This window comes from Nomia melanderi, chromosome 6 (genome assembly GCF_051020985.1).
Source record: "Nomia melanderi isolate GNS246 chromosome 6, iyNomMela1, whole genome shotgun sequence".
Taxonomy (NCBI): domain Eukaryota; kingdom Metazoa; phylum Arthropoda; class Insecta; order Hymenoptera; family Halictidae; genus Nomia; species Nomia melanderi.
The window spans coordinates 14,526,579-14,547,589 of record NC_135004.1 but is presented as its reverse complement, the minus strand read 5'-3'; the positions used below and the strand labels follow the sequence as shown (position 1 = coordinate 14,547,589).

The following is a 21,011-nucleotide window of genomic DNA, read 5'->3' as shown; positions in this document are numbered from 1 at the left end:
ATTCAAATTCGAGAATAAAAGACGAACACTCGTTTAATGATGTTAAGATCTAAACTGTTTGTGAAGGAAGCATCGTGCATTCCGTGTTTTCACGGATTAACGGATAAAACTGTTGCTGCAGACGAATAGTGCACACATTGAACGTAACGATCAATCTAATTTAAGAAGACTAATTTATATATATATATATACATATATGTCTTTGCGTATATATAACATAGACTCTACGGCAAATATGCTAACAGATGTTACACAACCTCAGAAACAAATCGATTTTTCAGAGAACTAAAAGTATGGGTTTCAATTTTGAAGGAAATCGATATGTTTTTGAAAAATAATATTGGAAACGAAGAAGATAAGAAAAAACGTAGAGATCTTGCAGGTTCTCACTGATGAAAAAACAAAAGAGATAGAAAATGTTTAGTTTCATTAAATAATCGAACGGCATTCCAAATGAAAATAAAAGATTTATGAATTTCATTCTACGCAGGCCACAGGACGAACCTGAAGTGATTGGCCGAGTAGTTGTGAGCGTTTTTCCAACTCGTAAACCTGCAATCTCAGATCCGAGTTTCGCTCGCGCAGCTCATATCTTTCTCTCTCTTTCTCCTCTGCAAGATATTTCGCGTTCAATACACGTTGCTTTTTTGTGCCCTATTACTGACGATCGACCAAAAAGTTCTTCTTAATTGCAAATCCTTCAGCCGTATTCGAGGAGCCGGTCTCACTCGCGGACACTTCTCCCGGTAGGCTGCTCTCTCGTTTATTCTCTCTGTGTGCTTACGTTCAATAAAGTCTGCGGCAACGCTGCGATACCTCGTTGCACGTTAAATCTAGAAATTGTGGACCCATGTTACACAATTTCCTGCTTATCATTGGAACAACGTGCCTGTATTATCTACAAGTATCTTTCTCTCTTTTCCCGCCATCCTATCTTTTAACTACGAAACTTTTTGCTTTCACCATCCAAATGTACACGCCAACGTTCGATTATCGAAGACAACCGATAACGTCTTTGCTGTATGTAGGATACATTTACTAAATCCCGGACGGTGCCACCGCGAAATGAGATAAGCGTGCCACGAACATTCATAACAAGCTAGTGTCTGCAGGAAACAAGAACTTTTTTGTCAATCACACGATCAACGTTACTACAAGTAAAAACCCTTTCAAAAACCAAGGACGATTTACCGAGTTCTTCGTCCTTCTTGAACATCGGGCGTCCTCCATCTTCCTCCTCTTCCCCGTCGTCAGCGTCTTCGATCTCTTCCTCCTCTATCAGGGCACATTTCGGACATATCCTTGGCGGTGCCGGTGATACAGAGTGACAGGATACATGATAGTTCGATGCACAATTTTCACATACCGTAAGTGTACCTATCGTAATACAACATTCGTGTATCAGGGTTTCAGGCCCTTTTAAATATTCGTACCACTATTCTAGAATATGAACTTTCTAACGCACCTGGATTCCTACAGCTTATACAGACTGCTGAATCATTACTGATTCTTTCGATAGTTAAACTGGAAGGCAAGCCTGGTATATGAACAGCCTTATTACCAATCGATTGAACAGATTTCATAGTGGGGACAGGTAATTGTATCTGACTGGGACCATTTTCAACCTTGGCCTTGTTGGTATAAACTTTACTGTCTGTCACGTTTCTAAGAATATTCGGTCGTGTGGTGGATTTCTGAACCGGGATCAAAGACTTCATCACAGTCCTTGACGTCGGTGGTGACGTAGATTTTGGCGGTGCAGCTTTTACAGGCGGAGGCGAAGGCCCGTTCATACGTGCGGTTGTTTGGCGAGTTTGAGGAACATTTCCGGATTGCAGGTACGAATGTCTTTTTCGTTTCTAAAATAAATACAAGTAGTACAGTTGAAAAGGAAGGATACTAACGTATCAAAACGTAAGCTCGTTATGCGAAGTGCGAAAGTGTATTACCGTTGGCACTTCAAGACTTGAATAAACGAATTGCGGATTGGCCGTACTACGACGTTTTCTCTCAGCCCTTCTGTTTTGCAACTCGGCACATGTTGAAGTCGTGATAAGACCAAGAGCGCTTAAGAAATTGATCTTTTCAGTTAACTCGACTTTACACTCCTTCTCCGATTCTTCTTTCTCCGACTTTTCGTTCGAGTTCTCGTCCATGGAAACTTCGATAACATCATCTTCACCAGAAATTGTTTCCACAGAACTCGGGCGTTCCCTGAAAAACAATTCATCAAAATATAAATATCGTCCACTCTATTACCATTATATCTAACATTATTTCGAGGAAAACATTTCGCTTCAGTTAAACGTGTTAACTGTTAAAGTTACTCACTTTCTTGGTACAGTGTCCTGCGCCGGCGAAGGTACATCCCCGTTCCTAACAATTTCTTCGTAGTCCTCTTTCGAGCTCTTAGTACTGAAGTCATTGCCGGCGCTCTTGAGCTTCGTCTCGTTGTTGTTTGTAATGTGATTATTGTTGTTCAACCCGAGGAGCGACGCTATGGAAACTTTCGCTCCGTTCACGTTCTCCGCCTTGAACGTTTCGACCTCTTTGCGCAGCCGCTGGACAACTTGCTTCTGCGTGTTAACGATGAAAATAGTGAGCATCGCACGACGACAATCGTCGAAAACTTTCTTGGCAGATCGTGTCGCTGATCGTTCAAACGGGTATGCTCGTCGTTAAACGGCGGCCGGAATGTATTCTCAGCGAACGGTCCAATAAATCACGAAAATGGCGCCGAACGCTCCCGGAAAACCCCATCTCGAGCAGAGATTATGAAAATCGAATAAACAGTTCTGCCAAGAAAATTGCCCAACTTCCCTCGATTGTCCCGCGATCGAAGTATTTAGGAATACGATCGCTTGTCCCGACGTTTCGGATCGCGAAACGTCGAACGCGCCATCCCGTCCCGCGGAAGGTGCCCGCCTACGCCGCGGAAACGCGGTGCCGTCTGAACTTTCGCAAAGAACGAAAGAACAACAAAGATTTGGCCCAGTTTGTCCCAGCGTAGCGACGGATTCATGTATTCCGCGGCGAGACTCCCCGTTGATAATCCGCAACGATATTACCAGCCGACTCGATTATACGGAATGTCTCGGCGGAAGTGTCGAACTACTTCCAGAAGTTCTCGAAAGTAATGTTTAACGGGAGAAACAACGAAGGAGGGTTGGAAGGTAGGGGAAACGCGGTGGAAAACTCGGCATAGAAAGCAGCGGAAAGCCGGTGGAACGGAATGTCGGCGGGGGTGGAAAGCGGACGGCGAGGGAAAAGGGAAAAAACCGTGGAGATTTCGTAAAGAGCTGAAAACGTTTCTGCGGGACATTTTATTGATTGAGCCCCCCGCCTCTACCCGGCCCCTACTCTGCTTCCTTTGCACCCAAGTCCCATTCTATCTCTCCTTCTCTTTCTCTCTTCTATCCAGTCTCTCGTCGTCTCACACCCTCCACCCACTACCCCTCCCGGTGTGTATCTGTGTGTACTCCCACCCTTTATCCATTTCTATCCGTTTACGTATCTCCTTTGCACCGACAGCAATCTACCTGGGTCGCTCGTTTATTGCTGGCGAGGAAAAAGAAGAAAAATGTCCAGACAGGATCGCCGAATAAAGTTGGAGGAAACAGGAAGGAACGAAAGGACTTGCGATGGTGGTGGTAGTCGCGGTGCCGGAGAAGCAGGAGCCGGAGGAGGCGGGGGTGGACAAGGAGGAGGAACGCGGCGTCCGCGCCGGCGGGATTACCGCGGAAATGTTTAGGAAAGGATGCTGTGACACAGCAAAGCGCATCCACCGGAGCCTCTTCGGCCGAGGCGCGCCTCGCTATCGATTCTTCGTCGATTCGGGAATCGGCTGAAGAAACACGTCCGAATCGATTCTATGATACCGCGCCACCGCGTTCGACTAGTAACGAGAATCTATAGGGAGGACACATACATATATATATATATATATATATATATATATATATATAACGCATACACCTGCGAGTCGGTACAAGGATAACATTGATTGCCCAGGGCGAATCATTAAAGTCGCGCGACCGGTGAAACTTTCTTAGCGATTTCCGCGAGGAGTACCGACGTCATTTCGTTCTTTCTTTTTACGGTAGGTCGGGAAGCCTGATATCGACGATGTGTCACGACACGATCGTAATGTAATAAGTTTGATAAGGCGGTAAGCCAAGTTGCGAAACGCAGGGAAAGAAGTCGGATATTGTGCGCGCGGGAGGAAAACAATGTCTGTCCCGCCCTATCCACAACATGATCGACGAAGTTTGGAAAGGTGGTCGGTAAACTCGCTCGACGAGTTCCCTATTTAATTATAACTGTGCGTTACTCATTCCAGCGAGTACCCCGTAAAGAAATTGCAAACCATCGTGGTCCCGACGTGGAAGCTTGACTCGGGAACATTTCGAAAATTCCCGAAAGAACGCGCGTCGCAAGAACTAGTCCGTGTAGGCAGGCATTTCATGCTGCTTCGTTAAAATAATCTTTCTCCTTTTTCATTTCTCTTCCTTTTTTAGTAATAAAGAGACGCGTAGCTATAGGACAGGCGATCCAGCAGGAAGTCTCTCGCGCAAGCGTGCGATACGGTGTCTAACGTTCCCGAGAAATATCCTCGAACTTGCTGCATCGAAATGAACCTAGTATCACGTGATTACGGAACTCCGGAACTTATGTGTTATTTCGTGCAGACAATACTTTCGGAAGTAATAAGGAAACATGGATAGGGTACTACAAATGTCTCTATGGAATTGTAGATGAATAGGAACAGAGGTTCAAAAATGTCGAACGAACGCGATGGCTGTGTACCTACGTACATGTAAATTACAAGATTGTTTACGAATATTGATATTGTGAGACGACAATTGTGTGTTGATATAGAATTTCGAACTAAGACTTGATTAAAAGTTGTAGTAGTTTAGTAGAACTAAACTAGTCTTCGGAACATCTAATTTTAGACGACCGGTCGATAGTGTGTTGAAAGCCTCAGGCAAGATTCGTTTAATCTGTTTTTTTCGTCTATTTCCTTTCAATTATCCAAGTTTCCCGACGAAGTGAATACTTTTTTCTTCGCGTCCCGTGCTTTCGGCGCTTTATTGCCCGAAAAAATACCGTTCAGACGCGATTACTTCGGCTATAGAATGCTTCCTTATAGGAATCCTCCGATAGGGTGACAATAATTTAATACGACATTATTTCTATTCGCACGGAATGGACAGGTTTTAAATATGGAACGTCCACGAACAGGGCTGGCCTGGATCATCGCGAAAGAGTGAAGCTCGAGGAAATCAATTCTGAACTTACCTGGCATCTTCCCAGGGATACGATGTGTAAGTGAATCTTTTGTATCTGACCGAGAATGTCCGTATTCTGTAAACCAAAGAGAAATTAATCATTCTCAAACCAAAATGAAATGTGCAATTCCCGTGATACCACAATTTAATAAGTTTATAAATTATACGTCACGATAAAAAATAAAGCTACACGATGCAAACAATATATTTTTCCGAATGCGTTCTTCCAAGTTCTTTCTAAAGTGCATTTGCATCATTTCTAAATGAAATTAATCAATAATGTACACGTTATTAAATGTGAATCTGGTGCCAATTTCTGTCGACTAACACACAATCGTCACCGTCGATTTACCAGTGCGTAATTCATTGTCAAGGACTAAAAATCTTCATCCAAAACTGTTAAGGTCGTTTTGGGACACAGCGTAACAGTAGATTGGATAATTAGTTTCATAAGGTTTTCAAGCAGCGTGACAATGCAAGCTCCGTTACATTACAAGGATGACATAATAAATTGCATACGGAAGACAATGAATTTACGCGCGCGCGGTAACCGGTGTAACCGTGGCCACCGCCTAATTATAGTCAGTTTATGGCGGGTATCAGTGTGTTTTCAATTAGACAGAAAATTTGGTTGACGCCGTATTCATTGGAGGATCCATAACAGCTAGTACGTCTGATCAGCAGAAAAACAGTTAACGACCATCGATGATCGCAATTATTAGATCAAGGTACATGAAAACCTTCCTGCGAAAACACGCTAACGAACTCACAAGCGAAATCACCGTACACTAACGGTTTTATGTCCACTGAACTTCGAGATCAATTTTAATGCCAAAAATAACTAGTCGAGAGGTCTCAATCGTTTTTTTTTTCTCTCTTGCTGTTGGTCTAGCAGCGACGTCGCCGTTATTACGATTCCTCCGGCTTGCGAATAATTACGCGCTCATTAAAGATAGTTCCATAGGTCAGTAAAAGTGAAGCAACTTACGTTGGGGTCGTCTTTTAATTTACCCACGCAGATCTGCAATTTAAACAGAAAATTTTCTATTAATTTTACATGGATAATAATTATTTGGGTAAAACGTCTCGCACTTAGGATGACCGCATCTGCCATGCAATGACGTAATTTAACGAGACGCCGCACCCTGCTCGCTTTAGAAAAATCAAAACCATTAAACTCTGATTTATTTCACTGTAACGAAATTCACCATTATCTCTTCTTTGTTTTTTGAATATTAGGAAAAATTCCATGCATAATAGATTAAGTTTAATTTTCTTTAAATCTAATGTGTCATAATGGAAATAAATAATAACAATAACGGTGAGAGTATTACCGACGTTCGAACAGGATTCATTAATAAAAGGTAAGGGAGAAATTACGACGAAGGAAATAAGGGAAAAGGGGTATGTATTTATTTACTTGCGGAAACAATAATTAAAATAGTGACCTCGCGAAGCAGTCTTTCAAGCTTTCTAAAATTCACGAATCGATATCGGTTCGCACCTGATCTCCGACAATCGAGACGCAACTGAAATTTCCATCAAGCCAGAACAGGTTTGCCCTATCCGGTACACGAATACTCTGAATAAGAATATCGATCTATTTGTGTTACCGATACGGCTGTTAAAACTAACAGCTACGCGTTTCAAGCGTTTCCTTTAATATTTCTATGCAGATGCCGATGTCATTAATGTGGAGATTGTAAAAAGCATGAACGCGTAGACCGTTAATAAGAATCGGAAACGGATCGAGCGCTATCGACCGAAAGTATCGGGAACTGTGTAACGAAAATATTCAATTTCGAGGAGTTACACGGGACAAGGTCGGTAGAGCAGGGCACAATGCGGATCGCGCGCCGAGAAACTTTCCTCCGCGCGCATATCCCGGCTAGCGTCCCTGCTAGTTAATAAAAGTTCGAGCGTAATGAGCGAAACAAGAAGTACACGTGTACTGCAATTCGATAATATCCTTTCCTATAGATACATGCGTTAGCGTACGGTCGAATCGTGCCGATAGAACGCCTTAACCCTCGTTGCATTTATAATGCAACGCTTACCGACACACGGGACGAGTGTTAACAAAGGATTTCAAACGGGAGGAGGATAGTGTTCGAACGTTAACGACAAGTTTTCCACCGGCTCAGTTGGTAAACTGCACGCTTGGTTAGCATTAAGCCGTTTCTATGCGTACGGGGCAATAAAAATGAAGAATTTCCTGTGAAGCAGGTAAAGATAGGGAGATAACTAGGCACGGGACAAGGATGGAGCGTTATGGAGGTTGATAGTGTTCGCGGAAATATAAGTGGACGTTATACGGTATTTACCCAGCTTTAATTTGAAAGTTTACGGCGATGCAGGGAAAGAAAGGAGGAATTAGACAAAGAGGAAAGTAGAGAAAGGGGAAGAGCTTGAAAAGAGTGGATACGGAACGGTGGAAGTTAGGGTGAACGAGCAAGAGAGAGGTAGAGAGGGGGGAGAGAATGAAGAAGCGAGAGGGAAATGAACCGAACAAGTGAGTAACCGAATAAACGAGCGAGAAAGAGACAGAATGTTGGTTCTCAAAGTCATGCGACGCATCGGTCGAAACACTCTACCAACAAAGGTTAAGGCCTGAACAACTCGTTCACCTTCGAATTTATGTGATTCGTAACAAAAAATTACCACCGATCGGTGCACGCTCGTCGCATGATTTAAGGCGAGCGAAAACTTCCTACGGAACTTGTTACGCTTCTTTCACTTTCGATAACGTGCAACATTGCGTATACAGCTGAACAGGGAACAGTTTAACAAATGTCGAAACGCGAGAGCAGTAGCGATGCCGGGATACTTTTATAATAGATCGAAGAGGCATGTATGCCATGTTTGCGAGTTTTCGTCCCGAGTGCCCGTAATAAACCGGACATCTTTGACGATGATCATTGTTTCATGAAACTTCGAAGAATTCGCGTTAAAGAAACAAGTTCCGCAAATATAGTATAGGAGGAATGCATTTATGCAGGCGCGCGCGTGCCTAGTGCGTACATGCGTTCATGCACACATTGTGCGTGGGAATGCCAAGGGAACCGAATCACAAAAGTGAACCATTTTAAACGACGCTTTAAAGCGTGTTTGATTTCCATTTGAGCGTCGCGAGAGGTATACTCGGAAACAACAGCTTTGTATTCGAACGATGCGCATCGAAACTGTTGGGAAAACTTTTCACTTTACCCGTCGATTATCTATCGAGCGTATTATCTAGATTTTTCAATCGGTAGGAGGGACAGCGTGCATAACAGAAGTAAAAACTTGGTCGATGAGGAATTATTCGTGAACTTCCTTCCTCGCTCGCTCGTTCGTTCGGCTTCGTACTCTCAATCTTTAAATCGCTATCGACATACATACATGCACAGTCGCGGAACTCACCTGATGATCGCGTATGGCATTTTTCAGTTTGTTTTGCACGGTCAGAATCTCTTCCTGCAAACTCTTCGATATTTCCATGTTTTTACTATGCAATTTTTCGTGTTTCCTCCCTGTTCAAAAATCCGGCTGATTTTAGCGAGGGAAGAGGAGGACGGGAAACCCCTCCTCCCTCTCACTCTCACTCTCCCACCAAATTGACGAGAGCAGCGGTATACGCTCCGATCAACCGCACGCACGGCGCGCACCAGCCACGAACTCTTCGAGCCACCGCGACGACACTTGACCGTTTTAACTTAGGATAATCGAACTGGTAAAAATGTCACAGACACAGTTTATCGGCCCGTCGCGTGGGTACATGTGCACACCCTTGTTTCACGACACCGATCAGACGAAATAACGTCGTGAAACCGCGTACCAAAGTGAATTGTTCGCTCATCAACGAGCGTCTGTGCTGCCACCAGCACTGTTGCCTCCGTACACGGACGTGCCAAGTTGCTCGAGATCCCCTGACACCCCCTGGCCCTTACCCTCGGTCTTTCTCTGTTTCTCCCTCTCCCTTTCTCCGTCCCTCGTGCTGTATTGTATGCCCAGGGATCCGACGCGCTCCTTGAAAGCGAGTTTTCGCGCCAAGCTCGTACACCGGTACGTGAACCACGCGGAACACCCTTCAGAAGAATACTACGAATTCGGTTCACTTCTACTGTCGTCCATGTTAAACAGTCGGTTCGAGTTTCACCGGCGATATTACGAAAACGGGGAACGTTCAAGGAAAAGATTTTCTCGAGACGGATCTTTTATGATAGTGAACGTTGGTAATGCCGGCGATAGTGGCGCCACATATTTGCGATTACGAAACGAAACGGCGTTCACGATAGGAGACAAGCGTGTTCGTTCCCCCGAAGCTCGAAGACGCGTTTCGGAATTTCTGCGCATTTGAAGACACGTCTTAATGTGGCTACAGTTGCTAGATATATTGATTTAGATTAAGAATCATTTAGTTGGCTTTCCTTTTTAATATTTTTTTCAACTTCATCCTTTTCTCCGATGATTACTGGAATAAAGAGATGTTCGTAGCTCTGTATGAACATTCTGAATTACCTATCTTTTATGAAATTGTAAAATAATATATCTGTTTCGTACACGTCGATTTGTAAATAACGTTGAAATGGAAACGCGTTTAATATACAATTTTTGCGCCGCGTAACTATTTGTTTTGAATATAAATGTAAATTGAATCTAATTAAATATGTTCTCGATATTAGACACTTCATGCGTATAGTAATAGTGACTTCTATAGAAAGTACAAATATATACAAAGTATGAAGTTTAAATCGATCACTGCACGTGATAGTAGATCACGTGATCTCTTATCGCATATCCATGTTACAAGCTATATACATAATTTCATAAGTACAGAATAATATATTAATGTTTTCAGTATTATAAAATTGATTTTGTATTACAAAAAATGCAGGTTATTTTTGTATTTAAATTAATTTGGTTATCAATGTAGGTTAAATTGACATTGTCACTTAAGAAGATCTTTACATAAAAAAACATAAATTTAGAATATGGTATGAACCAAAAATACAATGCAGTTTGTTCGTGTTAATTTTAAAAATACTGCAACAGACCATGTAAGGGCCATACTTGTGAATTACTTTTTCGTTGACTGATAAACGTATAACGATGTTTTTAACATACATCATTTCATAACTATGGAACTGACGAAATTAAGGATTTAAGTTTATAATATTCAACATATTGACTTGAATTAGTACTTATTTCGATATATGTGTATAGAAAAATAAGTTCAAACTTGATAATTGCTCAAAGTCAAAGTGTTGCATTCAGAGTAATTATTCACTACATTATAACAATTATTCTTTATAAAATTATTTTAATAAAGACCTTATTACCTTATTGCTGCACGTGGATTGGGAAATACGTATATATCACATTGCGTGAAACAGAACTAAAATTATTATAATTTTGTCGTTTAACCTTTCAAGATTAAGTTTGTCGTTGGATAGATAGTAGATACATTTTAAACGTGCGCATGTGCGAACCTTGAAAAAGTGTGCTTGTTCAAGTCTGTCGAAGTTTTTATGTCCGTTAATTGTATATTATAAATGCATTAAACGTATTTTACTTAAGAGATTACTATCATTAATTTCATGAGGTAAATATTATAATACTACCCACTTATTATCTTCAGTAAATAGAAATTCAGTATCATATTATTCGAGAGACTGTGAGGTTATAATGTGTCTCTCCTACCTGTTTGGTTTAAAAGATGTACTTATTTCTTTTGTTTAAAATTTGATTAATGAAATATTGTTATCACTTATATAAAAGTAATTCTAAATCTTATCCAACAAAAAAGCATTGAATAATATATATACTATAAATCTTAACCTCTTTAATATACTTAATGATTTTGATGATACCTAAGAAATGTTTTTAATGACACATGTTATTACTTAATTGCTTATTTCTTTGAATAGCATTAAAAATGGCAGCTAAAAGATCTGCAACTACAGAATTAAATCATGATAATTGGAATGAAGAGCATGAACCTGAAGAGGCTGGAACATTTATTAGAGCGTCCGATGATATTCTTGAGAAAAGAGTTGTTAAAAGAGCCAAGCGTCGATTGCAATCAACAGAAGTATATAACTTATTTTTATGTTTACTAATTTATAATATTATTTCACTTTAGTCATAATTTTTTTTAATATTTTTCAGAATAATACCAAAAGTGCATTCGGTGCATTCACAGGTTTTAAAACCACTGGACCATCTACACCACAGAATGCATTTAGTTTTTTAGCAGATAATAAAGCTTTTGGTACAAGTTTAAAAACAGATACGAATATCAATAAACCCCCAGCAAGTAATGGAGCATCTAAAGGAAATGAAAATGGCACAAACAAAAAAGAAACTTCAGTAATACAATCAATATCTAGCACAACTACAAGTAAAACAAGTGATCAAGCAGATCAAGGCACGAGTAAGAAATCTTCTGAATATTTTGCTAAGTTAAAAGGTTTAAATGAAAGCGTAACACAATGGATTAAAAGTCATGTAGATGCAAATCCTTTTTGTATTTTAACACCTATTTTTAAAGATTATGAAAAATATCTTAAAGAAATTGAAACAAAACATGGAAATGAATCGGATAAAACTACACGTACATCAGAACAAAGTCAATTTGAACCTACTAAAGTGACTGATAATAAGGAAACTGCAAATTCAGAGAAAAAGGTTGACAGTTCTCCATTTGGAGGAACAAGTACAAAATCTTTAATATCATCAGAATGGAAGCCTGAAAAATCAATTTTTGGCAGTATTAATACTGATTCAAAATCTATATTTGGTACGTCAGACCATGCTACAGATAGTGGTAAGTCAGTCTTTGGTAATTCAGAACAATCTTCAGACTCACATAAATCTATCTTTGGCAATGTTGACAAACTTGGAACAAAAAGTGTATTTGGAAATGTTAGTTCTGAGAAGAATCCATTTCTCAGCAAACCATCTACAGATAGTAAATCACAAGAACAAGAGTCAAAATCAGAGTTAAAATCTACTAGTAGTTCTTTTGGTACAACAAATGCATTTTGTTTTGGTCAAAGTTCTACTACTAGTTCTACAACTGGCTTTAGTTTCGGAGGGTAATTTTCTTACATTTAATATTATAAAATAAATAGTAATAAAAATAAAAATATAAATAACATCACAATTTACAGTGCTAAGCCATTTACCTTTGGTGCTCAAGTTGTAAAGCTACCAGAGTCTGAAGATAAAGCAGAAAATGAAGGTAAAGATGACGAAGATGAGGAACCCCCAAAAGTAGAGATTAAACCAGTAACAGAAGAAGGTGCCATATATGAACAGAGGTAATAGTTCATAATAAACGCAAGTGTAGTGTTCGAATATTCTAGTATTTTAATTTTTTACAGATGTAAAGTTTTTATAAAGAAAGATGGTAACTTTACCAGTAGGGGTGTAGGAGTACTGTTTTTGAAGCCAACACCAAACGACAAAACACAGTTGATAGTGCGTGCGGAAACTTCTTTAGGAAGTTTATTGCTCAATACTTTATTAACTGAAAGTATTCCAACAAAACGTATGAATAAAAATTCAATAATGCTGGTTTGTTTGCCAAAACCTGAAATGTCACCACCACCAGTTCCAGTCTTGTTAAGAGTGAAAACAGACGAAGAAGCAGACTCATTAATGGATGCACTTAATAAGCATAAAAAATAGGATGTGTTATAGGTAATATTTGAATATGCGAAAACACATGCATTGGCTCTACAATGCAATTAAATAAAGTACTATGATGAAAGAAACTTACTAAATTCACGTGGGATGGTGACTGAAAAATGTTTACAAGTAGAACATGATTTTGTTATTGAAAATAAGTTTCTTGAGTATTGTAATATTTTTACTTTTAATGTTTATTATAAAGTATGTAAAATAGAATTAGAAGAGTTGAATATTTTTTATTCTCCATTGCACGAAACATACGTTAAGACATCATTGCTATAGGTAATGTTAATATAAGGATGTGTAATTATAAAATAAACGTGAATCAGATTTAGAATAATTAAAATACATACACATTACTTTCCAAAATCGTCGTAAGTACATGCGATATTATAAGTACAGACGACAGTATGTATAAATTGTATATATTAATTTAAACTTATTTTCATTACTATAGTTTAAGTATACAAATAGCATATAGTTAACTTTTGGAATGAAGAAATACGTGTTTATAATTCATGTTTTCGTTTTTCAGTAACTTGTTTTAATATTCATTTATAAAATATATACTCTGAGATAAAAAAATATATTATACTTATTTAAACAATTTTTACAAATAAATCTATTCTTTAAATGTTATTGAATGTAAAATATCTCATAATTCCTATATTTATAATTTATTACATTAAACTATTAGAACGTACGAATCATAGAAAGGTATCACATAATTCTCATATTTAAATATTTTCTTTTGATATATTTTGTTTTTTATTGAAAGTAGTATTTATATTCGAATTATATCAATTAAATTTGGACGTAATTAGAACATTTTTACATCAAATTGAAATATTGTTTTTCTTTCTCGAAAAATGAATTAAGTATGTGCAAAAGAAATACTTCCTTTCGATAGATACTTGACACGTGTTTTGAGTGAAAAATTGACATGGTAATTTAACTTGTGTGTTTCAAATAAATTTCTATATTATAATACACACTGCAATCCATATTTATGAGCTGAATGACATCATTTACTGTGTTTAACACACATCAAAAGCAGTATGCTGTCAGTAAAATAAATTTAAAAAGAAGTGTATATTTCTGAATATTCATAGTGTATTTACAATGTATTATGCAACATGAATGTTTATGTGTAATATACAGAACCATAGACATAGTGATTCTAATGTACTAAATATATATTAACCTTTCTAATTATATATAGATATATATAAGCAAAATAAACTATACAAAATAAAAATGTGATAATTTAAAGTTAAACTTGTATTCGAACTTTACCAAAGCTGCCACTGTAAAACATATATACTATATTTACAGCAGTGTTAAAGAAGGTTAATTTCATAGGTGATAGGTATTTAACTTTATAATATATGTAAATTATGAGCCTACATTTAAATTTTTTAAACATGAACATTTTAACCGTTTAATGTAATTAATAACACAGCACAGTATTCTAAAAGGCATATATAGAAAGTTGCTATAAAACCGGTTTTAGAAACACTGTATGTACATTGTAATAGAACATACATTTTCATCCTAATAATATAGGTACTCCTTAATAATGATATGCCCTATACAAAAAGATAATAAAATAAAGTAGAATTTTCTTATAAAATATCGTAGTATTATGTTCTACATTTGTTTTAATATTGTACATCTTTTAAAAGTGTTGTAAAAGATTATTTTATATTTGCTAAGCCCATTGAGCCATAAATGGTGTCAAAGCACCTCTTTGTCCAAGACCTAATTGTATATGTTGCATATGTATTTCAACACAATTCTGAAAAACTTGTTGATTTTGTGGACTTAATTTTGAACGTATTTGTTCCATAGTACCTTGTAATACCTTTAATTCATATGCATTTCGGTCTGAATCAGACAGACTCTAAAATACGAAAGAAATTATATGAATAATGTTGCCAAAGAGATGGCATATCCATAAGACTATTATTTGAGCTTACCTTTACTTGAAGCATGAGAGCTGTTAAGTCTGTTACTAATTGTGTCATCTTTCCAGGTTCTTTGTCATTAACTATATTATTTTTAGCAACCATATCTGCTGCTTCTTGTCTACATTTCTCACGAAGATGAGATGGGGCTAGCATAGCAGCAACACTAGGTTCAGGAGCCATCTCTTGACATAATTCTTGAACATCATTAAGAAAATCTTGAAGAGCTGTATTCATCTTTTCCAATTCTACCACAATTCTACAATCAATATAAATATATATATGTACAGAAAGTCAGCTATAACATTACCATAAATACATATTGTCAATGTACTAATGAAGTACCCTGCGTATCTTCTTTCGAAGTCTGGTGGAAGCGGTTCACCAAAGGATCGTCTTTTTTCCGCTTCGCTATTCATCTCTTTCAACTTTTTAATTTTTATTTTTTTCGCAGCTAATATTTTATTTACTTTCACCATAAATTCGAGTAATTTTAAAGGATAACCATTCATTGTTCCACCAATATGTGATTTCTTTGGTAATGAAACAGATGCATTCGATATTAATGGATCACTGTTTAAACGCGATGACATTAGCTTCATTGCATATGGTGGTGAGGGTACATATTGTATGTGTCTGGGTCTGAATTTTTGAGCAAATGAAGCGACACTTATTGTTTCTGGTGGCTCATTTGACTGAAAATTATTTATAAAAATAGGATGAAAATATTCATGCAAATATAAATGAAATAATCAAAACAACTTCAAGTTTAATTAATGTCAAAGAATGTATACATACCAGTACTTCATAATCTGGTACACTATGAGTTCCTAGTCCAGCACGTTCAAAAGTAATTCTATAAGTATTATTACTAGTATCCACTGCATCAATACTTCCAGTGAATAATCCATCTTGTGGTTTTCTCAGTCTTGCTGTAACTTTGGTACCGATTACCAATTGCAATGGTATTTCTGGTGGTAAGTCTTTAAAACTATTAATATCCGCAGCTTTTCGCTGTTGTAACATTCGAATTTTTTGTCTTTTCCTATCTAATTCTCGCCTTTCTTCTTCAAAAAACGATTGAGAGCACCTTCGCGGTTTGCCCATCATTCTTCTTATTTTACACCATTCTACTCTAGTCAATTTCCGAGTTTTTAATTGTGGAAACGATTCTTTCAAACATATCATAAAATCATTGTCACCTTCAAATAGTGTTCTGTGAAAAAGAATTTAACTTTTAGTTATATTAGATTAAAATATTACCAATATATATGTTTATAATTTTCATACATACTTATCAATGTTACTATAAAACCACTCATAACAAACCCACTTATGTGCTTTTGGTAATTTCAGTAAATTTCTTAATCGCATACCAATCTTTTGGCCAATTTTACGATCTGGAGATGAAGGCTGCATTGGTTTATCAGGTTCCTTTTCTTGTTTAATTGGAGTCATTGAAGGTGTCGATGGTTGACTTAATATATTGTTACTTTTCCTTTGTTCATTAGATATTCTATTTTGTTTCTTAGCTGGTGATGGTCTAGTGACCTTTTTTGGAGACTGTTTATGATCTGGATGCGATGGATCTTTTTTTATTCTAAGACATATATTTCAAATGAATTATATGTTAAATTAATTGATATTCATGTAATGTTTATAGACTCACCTATGATGTGGATGATTAACTAATATATCATCATAAAATAATTTATTTTTCTTTCTTATTCTAGCTGGCATTCCTCTACGGTTTAACACTTGAACAGGTTGAGTAGGTGGATTTGGTTTTGGAGGAGGTTGAGTGCCTACTCTTTGAAGACCTAAAGCAGCTGGACCAAGTTCAGGAATTGGATCAGATTCTTCTGTATCCATATGTGAATCTGTTGAATTATTTGAAATTTGTTGATCATCCATATCCATTGTATCATCGTCTATTACTTCGGTTTTAATTTCATCAATCGATGGATAGCCTCCATTTTTTATAGACAATAATGTTTCAGCTGATTCACCTAAAGTGTGTAAATTACATATTCATGAAATGATAATATCATTTAACACATAGTACAGTAATGTTACATCTTTTACTTGTTTTTGTTTTAAATATCGCTCATTACATCTGAAACTTGATATACAATAGCTAATAAAATACAGGTAATACTTAACTAATTATCATTATTAATAAAATGAAATAACATTTAGCTCCTTTTAAAGTAATTTGAAGTTTTGTTTCATAACATTAGAAACTATAATTTTTTAAACATCCATTGTGATAAGGGAATGATGTATATATTTATAGATAATATTGAATATAATCATCCATTTGTAAATACAGAATTTTTTTGTTATTCTATATTCATGACAGTGGCAGTTAAAGAGCAGTTCGAATCATAGTGCCAACAAGAGACCATTACTCGTTCGTTCTGCTTTGGAAGTCCAACATAACCAAACTTACACGTAGTTCCGTAAACAGTACGCGTACTTATTATAAGAACAAAAGTCAAAGTCATGGATTCATTAACATTACGAAAGCTACGAAACATAATAAAAAGCATTCGTTTGTTAAGTATTGCCTGGTAAATAGAGGCTTAAACGGAGATCTTCGCCGTCCCGCTTGAAATGTGTATTGGTCATTTTTGAAATTTTAAACCAGACCTTTCTGAGCGCAATTAAAACACCAACTGTAACATAATAAAAAGCCTCCGAAATAATCTTACGTGTCGACATGGTAGATCCCAAAACATTTATCCTTCACGTATAGCTAGTTTTTCTATTTAATTAATCCTTGTTAGATTAATTTTATCAAGAATAAGTTAACTTTTACTCACTTTCAATCATCTCCGCCATGTTGCTATCAGTGATGCATCATGGGTATGTATTTCCGTCGAGGTTGCCCGCTTCGCGGTGAACTTCGCTAGTGGTTCTTTTCCGCCGTTCCAAACGTTGTGATTGGCTATAAAATTGGTTTGAATATCGAAGCAGACCTCGTGCAGCTTTGAAAAACATGTTAAAGCCACACGTGGCTTTTATTAAAAAACAGATTCATCTAAAAACGGGAACACAATGCATTTATCAAGAATTACGCCCTATATGTAACGAATAGATAACAGAAGATTTCATGACATTGAATAGATGCAAGGGCACATCGTACTGTCACATTTGTCACTATATTAATTGAACCAGATAACTACGAATGTAGTAATATATTCGATACCAATTCAACTGAAAATGTTTGAAGCCGAAAGTTTTTGGTTATTATTAATTATTTCATTGGTCAATGCTGATAGTATTGTTTCAATTGACAAATCTGTGGGCGTTACTAAATATTGTAGAGACAAAGAAAGATTAATAACGTCTGACGAAATTGACGAATACTTACTGATCAGCGCCGAGATTGATTCGATCGTGATGATGGAATGTCGTTTTTGGTATGAAACATAGATTTACTGTTGCAAAAGTGCATCGTTGCATTTATTTTTATAATGCAGCAACGACAAAGAGGAGAGGCAGTCCAAAATTTGGTACTATCAAGATCGATATAGAGAAATTCCTGAAAAAGTGGTCGAATTAGGGATGGACAATAATATATCGTACAATAGGGTTTATACTACTCCGGACCTTTCCTTGGTAATTAAACATCTTGAAATCGCAGATGCTGGCATTTACCTATGCCACGGGGAGGAAGGACAGGAAGCTGAGAACAAATACAATTACAGAATCGAACGTAATACTTTGAGTATTGATGTTTATAATGTAACAATTATATAAGTATTTATAGTTAGGGTTAAAGTAACAACTGTCTTGACTGATGAGGGATCTCCTATTATGACCAACGATGTGCGCCAAGACTATTCTTTCACTAAATAGTCTACAATACCTATCATATAATGTTCTGCACACATTACATTTAACCTTTAACAACTCAGTATGTTTTAATTATTCACAAGATAATTTAGGAGATAAAGCAGGGAAGATATATTAGATAAATACCTAAAGAATTTGAAAATGTGTTCGTCGGATGTTACTGAGTTGTTTATGGTTAGAGAAATTAATTTCCGAAATTCAGAAATGAAACTTTACACTGCACTGGCATATTTTAAAGCTGCCATGTTATTGAATTGTATGCATTTAAGGTATATTATAAACACATAAAATCTGCAATAACCGTACAATTCAACAGAACGGTGCAAGACTTTTTTAAACTCGTAGGCCAATAGAACGTTTCCCAAGTTGATTCCTTACCTATCCTAACTGTAAATAGACAAATCCGTTTATTAACATGACCGTTTTACTATAGCCGTTTTCAAGGACTATAGTATTGTGCACACGGAACAGGGGAACATAACTGAATGGGAAAAATATCGCGAAATATACCTGGCAACGATTACCACACGGTTCGCTGTAAGACTGAATCCAACTAGTTTGCGATTATAAAATATCCATCCGTCTCGTTTGACAATCGGATGTGGCTTCGCGTTAGGTCTCTCAAATGTCGGAGTTGGCTGAAATCCGAGATGTTGGAATTACGCTGCACGTCATTTCCGAATGGACACTTTGGAGTCCGTGCGAGCATTGTATAGGTAACCGGGGCTATAAGACGAACGTTGGAAAATGTCGACTAAAGCGATTTATAAATGCGGTGAGAAGAATACGTCCAATCTCATCTTTCCCACTGACGTTAAACCCGATAAATGGAACCGTTGTTACAGACAATTGGAAATAATAGCGATTCATCGATAGTCAAGTTCTTCCGAAAATCACCAATGTTACCTTGCAAGTGAGTGAATCAATTCAAATCATTCGTGAACTGCGACGAGGCACAAAAATATTCGTACGTTTTGAACGTAATCTATGATTCAATTAACTTTTGCCTTTGCATGTTCATTCGTATTAAATATTTATGCTTCAAGATAATATTTTTCCTTCTTTCACATTTTGGATAGGATTGTTTTGGTCCCTGACCATATCTTTTTACAATACTACAAGTTTGTCAATTTTCTGTTTAAGGTCTATTGTATTAGAACACGAATTCCCCGGTGTGAGTACAGCGGTGCGATATCTACCGGACTTTGTCTTGAAGGAGCAATGCAAAAAATGCGTGGGCGGAAAGAAAAAGAGCAGAAGGTACAGATACGTCAAGCGATTCGTGCTCGCAGAAGGAGCTTACCTAACCGTCGTTTGCCCGGAGTAATTTATTCTTTCATACAAGTTTCGAGCACATTTGTAATTACAATGTAAAGATTTTAAGAAGATCAGCGTTTAGATCGAGCTTAGATACGCAAGTGTCCTGGAAAAAGGATTCGATTACGCTGGAAAAAGGCGTCCGTCGATCATTTCGCAAATTGGATCCGAACGTTCGCGTGATAGTGGACGCATTTGGGACGCTTTATCTGATAGGTACTTAGAAGAAATTGATTACTCCTTCGTCGTGTTACAATGTCACACGCTCTTTTTCTTGCCTTTCCATGTTGATTTCCAGACGTTTCCGTCCACGAGGGGGGAAACTACACGTGCACCGTCGATAATGTGAACGTGATGCAACTGAATGTTGTCGTTGTCCCGAAAACTAGACTTCTGACGCAAGGTAGACGTTTCACGGAACCATTAACGTTGATAATAAACGAAAATCTCACGTGATACAATTTATGCGCATAACGTTCTGGTTCTCTCTCATAGAATTTTTGCGTCACCTGGGATATTTGGGATTCATATTCTTCCTTTGCTCGCTTTGCTATTGTAGCGGTTTGGTTCACACGTACCGCCGGAGACATCAATTTCATCAACGAATGCCGATCAAGGAAGGAGGAAATGAAGAAATGGAAGAAGACGAGGAAGCATTGCTTACCGATTAAACACTAATGCAACACTTACCGAGTGACTTTAATGTACCGCAAATATGATATATCCCGTAGCAATGTATTTCTTACTTACGGTTGCTTCGGCGAAACACATTTACTATGTTTATTTACCGACCGAGTCTTTCTTTCTGAAGCGATTTTCTCCGACCAGTCTCCAAACCCGTTGATGACCTTAAAGGTAGCCGAGTGAAAGGAGGGTCTGGGAGGGATTGCTGCATGGC

General features: G+C 37.4%; 4 protein-coding genes across 9 annotated transcripts in view; 2 read left to right on the top strand and 2 right to left on the bottom strand.

Moving 5' to 3' along the window:
- The window catches only part of LOC116432947 (uncharacterized), a 36,898-nt gene extending 26,158 nt beyond the window's left edge, over positions 1-10,740 (bottom strand). The window contains exons 1-8 of one of the 2 annotated variants that reach the window (XM_076368393.1): positions 10,613-10,740; positions 8,694-8,803; positions 6,280-6,312; positions 5,302-5,367; positions 2,332-2,576; positions 1,950-2,214; positions 1,466-1,859; positions 1,192-1,377 (exon numbers count right to left, since the gene is read on the bottom strand). In XM_076368393.1, coding sequence (XP_076224508.1) covers positions 1,192-1,377; positions 1,466-1,859; positions 1,950-2,214; positions 2,332-2,576; positions 5,302-5,367; positions 6,280-6,312; positions 8,694-8,771 — 1,267 coding nt within the window. In that variant the 5' untranslated portion in view covers positions 8,772-8,803; positions 10,613-10,740. Of the gene's footprint in view, positions 1-1,191; positions 1,378-1,465; positions 1,860-1,949; positions 2,215-2,331; positions 2,577-5,301; positions 5,368-6,279; positions 6,313-8,693; positions 9,619-10,612 lie in introns of both variants that reach the window. The other variant, XM_076368392.1, reaches the window with a different exon arrangement.
- On the top strand, positions 10,359-14,601 carry Nup50 (nuclear pore complex protein Nup50). Of its 2 annotated transcripts, XM_031990475.2 has the most exons (6): positions 10,359-10,875; positions 11,201-11,364; positions 11,442-11,706; positions 11,824-12,370; positions 12,446-12,595; positions 12,659-14,601. In XM_031990475.2, exons 2-6 carry the CDS (start codon positions 11,209-11,211, stop codon positions 12,963-12,965), a joined length of 1,425 nt encoding a protein of 474 aa, XP_031846335.1. In that variant the 5' UTR covers positions 10,359-10,875; positions 11,201-11,208; the 3' UTR covers positions 12,966-14,601. The 2 variants fall into 2 exon arrangements, with proteins under 2 accessions (XP_031846335.1, XP_031846333.1); XM_031990473.2 differs by having other exon boundaries at positions 10,360-10,875; positions 11,442-12,370.
- Positions 14,383-19,338, bottom strand: LOC116432941 (Myb-interacting protein 130). Of its 4 annotated transcripts, XM_031990472.2 has the most exons (10): positions 19,175-19,338; positions 18,312-18,626; positions 17,761-17,978; positions 17,650-17,702; positions 16,605-16,944; positions 16,230-16,535; positions 15,734-16,151; positions 15,281-15,630; positions 14,948-15,194; positions 14,383-14,871 (listed from the first exon to the last, which is right to left on the bottom strand). In XM_031990472.2, the coding sequence occupies exons 4-10, from the start codon at positions 17,657-17,659 to the stop codon at positions 14,680-14,682; spliced, it is 1,863 nt and encodes a 620-aa protein (XP_031846332.1). In that variant the 5' UTR covers positions 17,660-17,702; positions 17,761-17,978; positions 18,312-18,626; positions 19,175-19,338; the 3' UTR covers positions 14,383-14,679. The 4 variants fall into 4 exon arrangements, with proteins under 4 accessions (XP_031846332.1, XP_031846329.1, XP_031846330.1 ...); XM_031990469.2 differs by lacking the exon at positions 17,650-17,702; XM_031990470.2 differs by lacking the exon at positions 17,650-17,702 and having other exon boundaries at positions 17,761-17,885.
- On the top strand, positions 18,178-20,915 carry LOC116432949 (uncharacterized). The gene is made up of 9 exons (XM_031990484.2): positions 18,178-18,360; positions 18,421-18,656; positions 19,230-19,333; positions 19,413-19,571; positions 19,642-19,709; positions 19,940-20,119; positions 20,196-20,329; positions 20,412-20,516; positions 20,609-20,915. The coding sequence occupies exons 1-9, from the start codon at positions 18,341-18,343 to the stop codon at positions 20,782-20,784; spliced, it is 1,182 nt and encodes a 393-aa protein (XP_031846344.2). The 5' UTR covers positions 18,178-18,340; the 3' UTR covers positions 20,785-20,915.
- The last annotated feature ends 96 nt before the right edge of the window (positions 20,916-21,011 follow it).

Excerpts from the sequence above, each read along its gene's own strand:
- LOC116432941 (XM_031990469.2), bottom strand. Across the intron at positions 16,536-16,604 it reads GTTAATCATCCACATCATAG|AATAAAAAAAGATCCATCGC; the intron begins GTGAGTCTATAA and ends TATATGTCTTAG. Across the intron at positions 16,152-16,229 it reads TTTTATAGTAACATTGATAA|AACACTATTTGAAGGTGACA; the intron begins GTATGTATGAAA and ends TCTTTTTCACAG.
- Nup50 (XM_031990473.2), top strand. The coding sequence starts at position 11,209 with ATGGCAGCTAAAAGATCTGCAACTACAGAATTAAATCATGATAATTGG. Across the intron at positions 12,371-12,445 it reads ACTGGCTTTAGTTTCGGAGG|TGCTAAGCCATTTACCTTTG; the intron begins GTAATTTTCTTA and ends CACAATTTACAG. Across the intron at positions 12,596-12,658 it reads GGTGCCATATATGAACAGAG|ATGTAAAGTTTTTATAAAGA; the intron begins GTAATAGTTCAT and ends AATTTTTTACAG.
- LOC116432949 (XM_031990484.2), top strand. The coding sequence starts at position 18,341 with ATGATGGAATGTCGTTTTTG. Across the intron at positions 19,572-19,641 it reads TAAAGCGATTTATAAATGCG|ACAATTGGAAATAATAGCGA; the intron begins GTGAGAAGAATA and ends CCGTTGTTACAG. Across the intron at positions 20,517-20,608 it reads AACTAGACTTCTGACGCAAG|AATTTTTGCGTCACCTGGGA; the intron begins GTAGACGTTTCA and ends TCTCTCTCATAG.